Source organism: Octodon degus, unplaced genomic scaffold (genome assembly GCF_000260255.1).
Source record: "Octodon degus isolate 3935 unplaced genomic scaffold, OctDeg1.0 scaffold00080, whole genome shotgun sequence".
In the NCBI taxonomy this organism is placed as follows: Eukaryota; Metazoa; Chordata; class Mammalia; order Rodentia; family Octodontidae; genus Octodon; species Octodon degus.
In genome coordinates, this window is record NW_004524656.1 from 2,140,747 (window position 1) to 2,153,692 (window position 12,946).

The 12,946-nt window shown below is 50.4% G+C and overlaps 1 protein-coding gene across 4 annotated transcripts in view; it reads right to left on the reverse strand.

The window, feature by feature from the left end:
- The window catches only part of Ubash3b (ubiquitin associated and SH3 domain containing B), a 153,181-nt gene that overhangs the window by 29,693 nt on the left and 110,542 nt on the right, over nt 1–12,946 (reverse strand). For 2 of the 4 annotated variants that reach the window (XM_004636398.2, XM_023721121.1), the window contains exons 2-5: nt 9,102–9,155; nt 7,981–8,167; nt 5,963–6,161; nt 951–1,120 (exon numbers count right to left, since the gene is read on the reverse strand). In XM_004636398.2, the coding sequence (XP_004636455.1) occupies nt 951–1,120; nt 5,963–6,161; nt 7,981–8,167; nt 9,102–9,155 (610 nt within the window). Of the gene's footprint in view, nt 1–950; nt 1,121–5,962; nt 6,162–7,980; nt 8,168–9,097; nt 9,156–12,946 lie in introns of all 4 variants that reach the window. The other 2 variants (XM_023721119.1, XM_023721120.1) reach the window with 1 other exon arrangement.

A 12,946-nucleotide genomic window follows, 5' to 3' on the forward strand; every position in this document is an offset into this window, starting at 1 on the left:
TTGTCTCCTGCTGGACTGACTGCACAGCAATGTGGATTCCCTCAAAAGAAGGATGTGAGGAGCTTCCCCATCTGCCTGCCTGCGACACGACTCAGCTGTCCCACCCACGCCTCTCAGTGGGATGCACACAAACCCCCACAAGGCCTGGGCTGAGTTTTCTTTTCACAATCTCATTTGTCTGGTCTGCTCTTTGAGAACAGGACCACATTTAAAAATTCGAGTATGTCCCATGGTGCCTTGTATGACAGAGCTATCAGTGAATGGCTTTTCATTATGCCTTGCATTTTTTTTTCTGCTCTTTTTTCTTTTTTTGTGTGTGTATTTAGTACAAGGTCTGCAGGGTCTCACTACATAGACTGGACTCATAGTGATCCTCCTGTTTTCACCCTCCCAAGTGCTGGGATAATAGGCGTGTGCCACCACACCCAGTCTTAGTGTCTCAGCGTGCCCCAGGAGTGGGGCTGGCACAGCACGCTGGGGATCAAACCCCAGCCCCTGCATCTGCCTAAGCAGGCACTTTAATCAGCTAAGCTATCTGGCCGGCCCCACCTTGCATGTTTTCGTATTTATGTATTCCTTGATTCACCTAAGGTCAGACTGATACCTCAGGTTGATTAGTTATCAATACTGATAATGAATATAATGCTACGATCTTTCCAAGCATATTTGCCATCTGTTTTCCATTTTATTCCTACATCCCTCCAAGGTTGGCAGGGCAGACGGCACCATGGGGATGGTACCTAAATGAATCACGTGGGGTCCAGACAGCGGAGTGCATGCTCAAAGATTCCAGGGAGTTAGCAGAGACTGGACAAAACCCTGGGTGGGTGCTTGCCTTGTCGCTGCCTACTGGCACCCATCTCTCTGCAGTGCCCAGCAGCAAGCAGTCCTGGCTCTGAGCACATCCCTGCCAGCACTTGACAGTATCAGGAACTGTGCTGAGACATTACCTCATGGTTAGCAAACCGGATGTCCCGAGAGAATATGGTGGCCACCCAGTCGCACCCCAGTTTGACATCAATGTTCTGGGCTAGTTTCTCCAGGGTGGGTAGGTGGCTGGCTTGGAAGTGGTAAGCCAGGGTGACGTGCAGCTGCTTCTTATGAGGCTCCACATGTACTTCTGGAAAAAGGGAGAAAAAAGTCCGCCGTTAGGATGTGGTGGTCATGTAATGGTGGAGACTTAAAAACCAACACAGAAAAGAACCCTGGTAATTTCTGCTTCCTAAATAACAAAGGAGGGAGATCCTTGGTTAGACAAAAGCTATTTCTCTTCTTCTTCTTCTTCTTCTTCTTCTTCTTCTTCTTCTTCTTCTTCTTCTTCTTCTTCTTCTTCTTCTTCTTCTTCTTCTTCTTCTTCTTCTTTTCTTCTTCTTTCTTCTTCTTCTCCTTCCTTCTCCTTCTCCTCCTCCTTCCTTCTTCTCCTCCTCCTCCTTCCTTCTCCTCCCTCCTTCTCCTCCCTCCTTCTCCTCCTTCTCTTTCTCTTTCTCCTTCTTTTCTGCAGTACCAAGGATTGAACTCAGGACCTTGCACTTGCCAGGCAAGTGCTATTTCTTTCATAGCAACATAAAAAAGGGAAGTGGGTCACAGAGCCTGAGACAACCCACTGTCCAGGAGGTAAAGGGCCACAGAGCTGGATTTTGGGTAAGCACCATGGATTGGCACAGGGATAATCCTTGTTAGATGGCTCCTCCTTGCGGCACTCCAGTTGATTGTCACCAGCCCCACTATTCATAGGAGGAAACCAAGACTTGAAACCACAACCATAATTCCTATAGAAATAGAGTGTGTACTTTGTGTGATTTCCACAGCTGTGTTGCCTTCCTTCTGGGCCAGTCTGATGGAGAAACACAGAAGATAGAGTATCTGTAAATGATAGTGAGGTCCTCAACCTGCATTTTGAGTGGAGCAGCTGTTTGTTGGGAGGGGCTCTGTGCGCAGTACCTGCAGGAGCCTTCGCAGCATCCCTGGCCCTCGGCGCCAGATGCCATTGACGATATGGGGAAAAGGTGTGGCCAGGCTGACCAGGGAAATGAGAGGGGCCTGTCAATTACAGGATTCCAGGGCAACGTGACGACCTGTGTGTAGGACTCCTCGGGAGCTCCCAGGAGATGTGGATGGGGTAAACAAAGAGCGGCCAGCACGGAAGGTCTGTATCAGGCGTGAGTTTGCACTGTAGCCTGCACTGCGCTTCTTTGATGTGGTGTGCTCGTTTACCTTTGCTTTTGTCTTCTCTTTCTCTTTATTCCACTCAAGCTTGCTCTGTAGAGCTGGATTCTTCCATAGCCATTTACCTTGCACTTTTCAAATAAATGTCTGAGAGCCAAGGATGTAGCTCAGAGGCCCAAGCACCTGCCTGGCAAAGGCAAGGTCCTGAGTTTGATTACCATTACCAAAACCAAACAAACAAATGAACAAACAAAAACCCCCAACAATCTCACTCCCATAGATAAATGCCTGGCACCATATTTTTCTCATCTCATCCAATTCTTTGAAGCAAGAAGAACCTGGAACACTTTGGGTTGGAAAGCCACTGCTAAAGAAATGACCCTCTAACACTAGCGTCACCTCGGCTGTAAGAACCCAAAATGACTTCAAGCACTGCTAAATGTTTGGGAGCAGGGTTACTATCATCCCTGATGATGAAGTACGCAGACTGTGAGCTGAGGGAGCAGCTCACAGGAACAGCACTTGCCTAGCATGCATGAGGTCCTGAGTTCTATCCTGAGTGCATATATAATGTAGGTACATTGCTGAATGAATAAAACAAAATATGCAGATTATAAGACACCCAAGCATTCACACTGGACACCTCAAGAACTTTGCCCACTGAGCCATGAGGCATGCAGAGGACTCTGGCCACTGATGTTTACTAAGATCTTCCCGCCTAATGTCCCTTGCCTTCCTTTAAGCCCTAGAGAAAAGCGCGCTTCTCTTTGCTCCCTGCAGATGGCCTTTTTGCCCTCCAGCTGCCCGCACCCAGGCACAATAAATTCCATGCCATGTTGCCTTTACGCAAGCCTGGTGGTCTTGGTTGGTCTCTGTCTCGTGCCACTCCTACAACTACACGCAATTGAGGAATTCAAGAAATTAAGGCCCTCGGTGCTGTCACGTTGAGCATTAGTGGCCACGCCAGGACTAGAAGCTGGCTTCTCGGGTTTTGGGTACTTGTCCTGTTATCCCACAGATGATCTCTGTGGAGGAAGCCACATGAGACAAGGCACTTTCTCCTTCTTCATACTATATCCCCACTCAGGTGCCACATAGGATTTCAGTAGTTGATGAATGACTGGACATGAGTGAGTCTCCCCAAACTACCTGGAATAGATACACTCAATCTACTGGCAGGAGCCACAGTTTGTCAATAACCAGGATACCAAAGCATAACTCTAGGGCAAGATGCCATCTGCTCTGCACCTTAGGATTTATACTAAACCAGCCACTAGCCTGGCTGTGCAGTTCCCCAAATCACCAGCAGGGGGCGGCACTCAGACGTCGATCCCAAGTCCCAGGCTGTCTTCGAGAGGTGGGGGCTGGCCCACATTTCCACATAGAAATCTGGGGGCCTGACTGTCTCTCATTCCATATACGCTCTAAGAATCTGCCACAGTCCTCTCTGAGACCTGCTTTTCTGATTTGTGAAGGAGTTGGGTTTTGAGGTTGCAACATTAGTTTTGGTTCTTGTGGGGACTTAGTGGTTCTGACCATAGTTACTGTGGAAGTGCGGAGGGTGGGGAGCCACTTCCTTGGGGTGTAAGGACAGGAAATAATTTGGCTCTTTATTATGCTGTTTCTCTGAAACATTCAGCTTGTGTGGAATACCAGGCTGCACTGAAGCCAGAATCTCAAGGTTGGTCCTTGGAGAGAGGGACGCCTAAGGAAGGGTGGGACTCAGGGGGCTCCGGTCCGAAGGAGGAGGAAGTGAGCTGAACGCTTTATCGCGGAGCTCGCACGGCGTGCTGTAGGTGCTCAGAGCTCCTTCTGAGAGAGCAGGAATGCATCAGGACCCTGTGGCCATCTCGATCTCTCTCTTCCTGGCTCCTGAGGTCGGTTTGAGGTTTCTGTGGTAAAGGAACATAGCGCAAGAAGGGCCTGCATTGCTACTGAAAGGGCAGTGACAGCAACGGCAGCTGAGATTCAGCTGAAAGTCAGCAGATTCCAGCGTGGAACACAAGGCTTTGCTCAGCTTTCTCTGTCCGTGAACCCCACACAACGTGGGCTGGCAAGCTCAGAGTCTCCTCCAGTTTTGCATCCCACACCTGGCCAGACTGTGCGGCTCAGACCCTCCCCACCTCCCTGTCCCACCCGGTGCTCCTGTCACCTGCTCCCCTGATGGGGCGCTTCCTCCATCAACCTGATATCTCCTCCCGAGCCTCCTGTCTTCCCTGAAGATGTCTGCACCACCTCACTCTTCTTACCACAGTGTCCGAGTCTGGCTTCCAAACTACGCCTCTGGCCAGGAGAAACCAGTGCTTTCTTCTTTTCTTTCTTTCCTCTAGTACTGGGGACTGAACCCTAGACCCCTTTACTGAGCTACGTCCCCAGCCCTGTTTTAGGTTTTGATTGGAGACAGTCTCCCAAAGTCATTAAGCTGTCCGAGTTGGGCCTGAACATGTGTTATAGTTTGAATCAAGTTGTCCCCCCAAAGCCTCATGCAATCACTGGGGCAGCTTCTAGAGTTGTGATTGATTCTTCATCCAATGCTGGGATTATGGGTGTCAGGGCTATACCCGTCCTGGGGCAGATAATCTGCATACAAATGTAAGGAGGGGAGGAAGGCTTGCCAGCTGTCGCAGCTACTCCTCCCTTTGCTCTTTGCTGTCTTCTGCCACCATGAACTGCTGTCCTCTTCCATGTGCCGCTCTGCCTTGGAGCCAGCTGAGTACGAATTGAAACCTCCACTAACTGTGAGCTAAATAAACCTTTCCTTCCTTAATTCTGTGCATCAGGTATTTTGTCCCAGCAACGAGAGAAGAGTAACTGAGACCACATGCCTCTTCCTCCTAGAGTGCTGGGGTTGCAGGTTGTACCCCCCAGTTCTTATTGTCTTCTTCTTAGCATCCTTTTTGATAAACACACACTTGGCATTCCACAACTACCAGCTGAGTGTGACTTCATTTGGGGGGAGATCAGAGGGCCCCTCCTTCTGTACTGTCTGGCCTGCGCTGCCCAGTGAGGCCCTCTCACCCAGCCCAACGACCCCATCTACCCCTGCGGCCACACATGGAGCACTGCAAATGTCTCCCTTCTGTCCATTCACATCCCGAGCGTCCATCTGAGCTGACTGGCTTGCATTAAGAGTTGTCATGGACAGAACTAAAGACGTCTCAGCGAGAGTGCATTTTTTGGACAGACCTTTGAGGATTAGGGCTGTTCTAATGGGTGCCAGCAAGTCGCAGGGTGCTGGCTCAATGGGTTTTCCCATGATTTACTATGAATCAGAACAGAGTAAACATCAAGACTCAGGTAAACACCACTGTGGGTGGGCCGGGGGCTAAGGAGGAAGCAAGGTGGGCTCTGAATTCTGAAGCAGAGGAGAGACTGTGTGGTCCAGGGGGTCGGTTAACCTACAGTGCCATGCTGGCAGTCACCAGGCATCTCAGCCCGGTCTGAGGGGGTGAGCGGGGCGTTCTCTTCAGGAAGTCGGCTAAGAGACGGGATTCCCGCCCTGTGTGCCCACTGCTGCCCCGCTCTCTCCCTGCCGCTTCCTGCTGTTCCACTACAGCCATCCCGGCTGGGGAGTGAGCGGCTCCCACAGAGGTTGTGTGTTGCGTGCAGGCCTCGTGCTCACCCTGGTGGAACTAGAAGGTGGCAGAGCCCGGTGGAGGCAGAAGGGCCCCACGTGGACCCCGGAAGGGAGAGTCGGCCTCTGGCGTTCTCTCTGTTCCCAGGTACCACCTATGTTTTCTTACCCCATCTTTCCCCACTTGGGTTCTCAGGGCGAGGCTGGGCCCTGTGTGCTCACCGGCCTTGGATGCGGCCTCAGCGGCGAAGTCTGCAGCGAACTTCTTGAGGACCTCTGCACTGTCCTCCTTCACAAAGAGGCCGATGAAGTTGGAGGAGGTGTACAGCTCCAGGGGCAGGGGTGCCGAGAATTTGCACTTCCAGCGGCTGACTGTGGTCTGCAGGGCCTCCCCCAGGGCGTCCACCTTGCTGTCCTCACACTAGCAGGATGCAGGAGGGGGGGAGTAGATGTCACTTGGAGGCCTGGGCACGGGGTCTGTGGCCCCTTTCACCACACACCCCTTCCCTGGGGCCTGGGACCTAGTAACCCCCACTCCTGCCTGGGGCGAGAGAAGAACAGTAGGGTCTAGCTACTCAGACACATCCTCCATGTGGCAAATGGAGCAGGGAAAGCACAGCTTCTCCCCTTCTTGGCTGACTTGAGCCCCACCGCAAGGCAGGACTGGTTTAGTAGGAAGCAAGAATGAGGGTTGGGGTTGGATCCAAAATTTCAGTTAGGAAGAAGAGTTAAATTCAAGAGAGCTATTACACAGCATGATGAATACAGCTAATAACAGCATAACAGATACTTGAACATTGCTAGAGAGTAGATTTTAGGGCTCAGGATGTAGCGCAGTGGAGCAGCGCTTGCCTAACACGCATGAACCCAAACCCTAGGGTTTGATTTCCAGCACTGAAAGATTAAAAGAATAGATTTTAAATGTTCTCATCACAAATAAAAAATATACAGGGTGAGACACGTATTAATTAGCTTGATCTAGCATTCCCCCACGTACACATCTATCAGGGCTTCATTAATTCATGTAAGATTTTAAAAATAAAGAAATTTTCTTTGCACCAAAACAAAAATACAAAACCAAAGCAAAGCACAGAAGAACGTGATGAGAGAGTACAGGATAAACTGTTGTGTTTTTTACTGGTGAGCATACTATGTACCTTTTCAGTTCCTCTTAGACAATCAGAGTCTGTACCTCCACCCCCGAGAGCTGGGAGGAAGACGCCTCACGGCCCTGACATCATCCTCCTACCCTCTGCAGTGCAATGAGGAAAAATGCGTGTCTCTAAGTGCTCCGTGCTTTTGAGAAAGAGCCTGTATGACTAAGAGGAAGTGATAATCGCTTTAATTTTCAAAGTGAATGGCAAAAGAGAGGGTGTTAGGAACACGGTTTTTTATGAGACACACACACACACACACACACACACACAGAGACAGAGACAGAGACAGAGAGACAGACACAGAGGCAGAGGCAGAGGCAGAGGCAGAGACAGACAGAGACAGAGACACAGAGAGAATCTGGGAAAAAACCCCGAGCCAAATATCTTTGTAAAAATTTGTCTTGCTGGGCGTGGTGATGCCGACCCGTCAGTCCCAGCAGCCTGGGAGGCTGCGCCATGAGGACCACAAGCTTAGGCCAGCCTGGGCAACTTGGTAAGATCCTGTCTCATTATGAAAAAAAATAAAAATAAAAAAATGAAAAAGGGCTGAGGGTGCAGCTCAGTGTGAAGGCCCTGGGTTCAATCTCTGGTACCACGAAAAGTCTTAAAATGCTACCGCTCTACTTGCCTTGAAGATGTGGCTAAGTCAGCTCTCTATGGGAAGCTATACAGCTGCACTTATTTAATGTATTACAAAGAAATGGATTTAATTTGGTTGCTAAATGATTCCCTCCCTGCCTCCCTCCTTCCTCCATCCTTTTCTTCCTTCCTTCCTTCCTTCCTCCCTCCCTCCCTCCCTCCCTCCGTCCCTCCCCCCCTCCCTTCCTCCTTCCACTCTCTTCTCTCCTTCTCTTCCTTCCTACTGGGATTAAGCCCAGGACCTTCCCATCAGGGTGAAACCACAGGAGACGCAGTGCTCCTGGGCCTCTGTGGGTACAAAGCAAGAGGAGTCGGGGTGAGGCCCACACTGGTCCTGACTGTCCATAGTCCTCCCGGGGCCCCACTCTTCCTCTAGGTCCACGGAGGTTGGGGGCACTGGGGACAGGCTGGGGGGGGGGGCGGGAGACAGGGCCAGCAGCTCACCATGAAGAACTGGCAGAGGGTGATGTGGGGGAAGATGTTGTGGGCCTTGTTCTTCCCGCAGATTTGCTTCGACTGCTGCCAGAAGTCGGAGAGCTTCTGTGCTAAGGGGCCGGTGGGGCGGAGGTAGAGGACGTATTCCCGGGGCAGGGGGTCATCCAGGAAGGGGTCGCCCACGTGGGAGAACAACCTGGAGGAGAACAGAGAGCCCGAGAAGCCTCGCTGGAGAAGAATAAACAGAAGCAGAGCGCAAAGACAGATCTACCCTCCACATACGCCCGCCTGGGTGCCGCGGGGAAGGTGTTCGGTTGCGCTGTCAGCAGCTCCCCTTTGAGGCTCCTCATAACCAGCGCTCAGAGACACCAACTTCTGTTCTGCGTCTCCGACCGTGACTCCATCCCACAGTTCCCTAAAAAGAACCCTGTAGCTGCTCTCCAGGAAGCGTGCTCGGATTAACTCTGAAGCTTTTCCAATCCCGCAGTACAGCTTCCACGTACGCCGCCCCTCAGTGCAGCCTAAGAGGAGGTCCAAGCACCTCCAAAGAAAAAGGAAGCGGGCGGGATGCTGCGGTATCCCGGCACAGGCGCTGGAAGGCATGTGGGATCTTCTAAATTAATTCGCCCAGCATCCACATATTTGAAGTGAATTTTGGGGGGATGGTGGTGGAGGTCCTGGGAATTGAAGCCAGAGCCTTTGTATCAAACTACACCCCAGGCTCGCTTACTTTATTTTTTTATTTTTCAATTTTGAGACTGGGTCTTGCTAAGTTCCTTAGGTTGGGCTTGAATTTGCAATCCTCCTGCCTCAACCTCCTAGAGTGCTGGGATTTTTTTTTTTTTCCATCATATCTGGCACAAAGTGGACATTAAATGATGGACGGAGGGAAGTATTTAGAGAAGGTCTATCTGAAAATGATGCTGAATGTCTTGAAACAGCTCGAAGGACAAGCACACCCTTGGGCCAGGGCAAAGGAGACAACTGACTTGATAAATGCAGGTGGCGCTAGCCCTTTGGCTCATCCCTTCCCAGGAAGGGCCTGCTAGAGGTGGACTGCACAGGCCTGGTCATCCCCATGCACTGAGTTATTACATGCCCTTTTCTCCATTTCTTTATTTCATACCAACCAGTCACATGCTGCCTGAACGCTTCTTCCTCCCGTGGATGCCAAGGCCTTTTGTCTGGAAGAAGAAATTATTGTTAGTATTTTTAGCCTCTCCGCAGCTTTTCCCACTGCAGCAGCAAGCGGTTGGGTGTGCAGGAGGCCATTGGAGGTCCTGTTCCACTCTCTCCCCCATGGTATGTGACGGAGGGTTGTAGCCAGGCATGTGGAAGTTAGGACTTGCCAGTAATTTCCAAGAAATTAGCATTAGATTTGCATGCAGCCTGGCAGCCCATGCAGTCTATTTTCATCAATTTCCACATTAGGATTTTATTTTTGCTTCCCTAAACATTATCATGTCATGTCTTGGTTTCTCCACCTCCCTTTTTGCCCACCCACTTTTACTGACCCAGATCCCTTGCAGAGCGGATTCCTGCCTGCAGCCCCTCTGCAGGATAGGGTACATCATCATTGTCTCTTTTTGCTCTCAACAACTGCCGCGCCCACCACCACTGGAAGCCCCAGGGTAGATCTGTCATCTCCAGCTATGTTACAGATCTTTTGGGGGACAAGCTGCACTAGGCACAAGAGGATGATCCAAGCACCACTACTGTCCCCACGTCTGGAGAAAGGCTTGAAGCTGTCCTGATGACAGTGGGTGAGCCCCTGCATGGAGCCCCGGCAGTGAGGCTCTTGCGCGGAGCTCTTCTAACACTTCAGGCCTGTCTCCAAGAGCTGAGCTCTGGGTTCATGTCTCTTACCCACCCTTTCATTCACATATGCATTCATGTTTACACTCACTCAATAATTGTTTAGGATTGGACCTGTCCTGTCAGCACCATCGTAAGACCCGGGACCACAACAAAGAACAAGACTTATGTGGACCTGGTTGGACCTCACACAGATTTCTGTCACTCAGGCTCATGAAAATGTCCATCATTCAGCTAATTATTGTGTTACACCGGCGGCATGTGCAATGTCAGAGGAGCACAGGAAGCCATGAGGACAGAGCTCTGGCCTGGCACAGGACAGCAGAGGCAGTGACCATGCTGTGACCATGGAGCAGTGGTTTTGTGTTGGCTGTTTAGACCACCGGGCACCCACTCCAAGTGAGATGTGAAGATGAAAGAAGATGGGGTACACAGGAGCCCTGGACAGTGCCTGATACACCCTAGGTGACAAATGCACAATCATTCACCTTATGCCACACTGACTCAGTGTCTCTGATAAGGGGAAAAGAAATCATAGAATTCAAATAACTCCCCCCTCTGTCCAAGCCTCCTTTTCCTGTTTGGCTGAAGAACCTGTCCATATTCCCTCCTGTTACTTCTCTGGTGCAATTGATCCGAGACACTGATGAAGTGAAAACCACAGGGTCAGGAGGAAAGGGGTCTCGAGATCACCTGTGAGTCCAACTTCTTTGCACGCGAGGGGAAACTCAGGTGGGCTAAGGTGGTGGCTGGGCAAAGGCCTGAGTGTCGCCTCAGCTGCCCAGCAGCAAGTCAGCTCCTGTGCAGCACCTGAGCACAGACTCCCAAGGGTCGGGAGAAAGAAGCCTGCGTGGCTGATGAGGACAGCGCTGGGAAGCACAACCCTATTTACACAACCCTATCCCATAAGATGAGGTTAAGGGGAAGTAGCCCAGTCCCGTTGGAGTGAGGCTGGCTCAGGAAGGGCGGGAAGCACAGGGACCCCACACTCTCCCCACACCCTGCATGGCGCTCCTGAGTGACAGCCTGTCCGCTCCCTCCCTGCTCACCAGGCAGAGGCCAGGCTCTGCATCTGTCAGGATACAAACTATGTGCCCCCAACAGCACACCAGTGGTGACATGGTAGAGGTTGTTCACCGGAAAAGGACCCATTGTTTCAAAAACAATTGGGAAAAGGGAAACTCATTTGTGGTAAGGCCAATGTGCTATTTATATAAAGCATCTCATTTCTTGGTCCTATGCCCTTCCCCCGGTGAAATATACCTAAGTGAAATTTAATTTATTTCTTCTGAGGAAATAGAAGAATCCTCTGAAAATGAAAGATCTAATTAAGTTATGGTCTCAGGAACTCCAAAGACATCTTGGAGAGGGTTCAAGGAAAAAATTGGGGAAGAAAATGAAAGGGTTGGGCACGATAAAGGCTGTGATACAAGGTTAAGGAAATCCACATTTTTTCTTTCTAAAGAAGACAAGTCTAACAGGCCTTTAATTTTATGGAAGGTTATTGTATTCAACACACCCTGTCCAGAGAGGATCAGCCCAAATAAAATAAGTGTTGGACTTACAATTTGTGTCTAGTTGTCCCCCCAAAGCCTCATGCAGTCGTGGGGCGGCTTCTAGAGTTTGTGATTAAATTCATGATCCAATGCTGGGATTATGGGGGTAAGTGCTGCTGGAATTATGGCAGGGGTGTGACTGTCACAGCCCCTGGGGCAGATAGCCTGAATGTAATACAAGGAAGGGGGAGAGGCTTGCCTCTGCTGCTGCTGCTGCTCCTCCTGCGTTCTTGCTCTGGCTGTGTTGCTGTTCTGCTCTGCCGTGAAGGGCTGCCCTCTGCCATGTGCCAGCCCACCCTGGAGCCAGCTGAGTATGGTCTGAAACCTCCACAAACTGTGAGCTAAATAAACCATTCTTTCTTTAATTTTGGGTGCTGGGTATTTTGTCCCAGCAACAAGAGAAAAGTAAGTAACCAAGACAGTTGGCAGTGGCAAGAAGGGATCAAGTTAGCTACCAGAAAGAATTTTCTGGAAGCAATGTGGTTCGAAGCTTTTTTACGTTTCTAGAAAGTAGCTGTTCATCTGGAACAGAAGAGAGGAATTCCCTAGGGAGGAGGTGGTAGGAGAAGTAAAATCCCTTTCTCCTTCCAGTCGCCCACAAAGCGCAGGCCTACAGCCCCTTTATCCACTGCTAGGCTGGCCATGATCTAGGCTGAGTTTGTTCCCAGAGCTCCGCCCACAGAACAGCCTGGATAGGGGAAGCAGGAGAACGAGGCTCCAGCTCCTCTCTGCAGGAGAAAGGCTGTTGCCATAGAGCGCCACCTCCACAGCCCACCCCCTGGGGCCAAAGCCAAGGGCAAGTGGGCGTGAGTGGGTGGACCCTGAACCCCAGGCCCAGCCCCAACATCTGGTACTCTCAGGGTGACTCAGATTGGCAGAAGCTTATTTCAGAGGCCACCTGAGACCTTCCGCAGACAGAGGAGGACCTTGGTAGCTGAAATTCCAGGGGCCTTGCCATTGGATTATAGCAAGGGATTATGGTGAAGAACAGTGTCAGTGTGACTTTCTTGACTAGAATTGCTAAAATGTGAGGATTCTTGAAGTTCAATCTCATGCAGACATAAGCATGACTTCTTTTGTTTTTTTGAGACAGGGTCTTCCTGTGCAGTTCAGGCTGGTCTTCAACTCACTTTGCAGCCAAGGCTGGCCTTGGACTTGCAGCAATCCTCCTGCCGCAGCTTCCTCAGTGCTGGGATTACAGGAATGTGCCATCATGTCTGGTTGTATAAACTTCACTTCTGATCCTGGTTCCAAGTTTGCCAACTACATCTAGAGTTCCTCTGTAGCACTGCATGAAAAGCAAATGATGCCACCTTCTACCAGCCAAAGACAGAAGAACAGTACAAATAGGACCATGGGGGGCTGGTGGGATGGCTCGGTGGTCTGGAGCACCTACTTACAACAAGTGAAGCTGAGCAAAGCACAGGGACCGCAGTTCGATCCCCCAGCACCACATGCCAGCCAGCCCCGCCCCCTGGTGGGCTGAGCTGGCCCCCCACACACACACAATAAATAAATAGATAAATAAATAAATAATTTTAAAAAAAGTTTTTTAGTTTTAACTAAAAATATAAGAAATATTATTTTTTGTATCTTTATGAAAA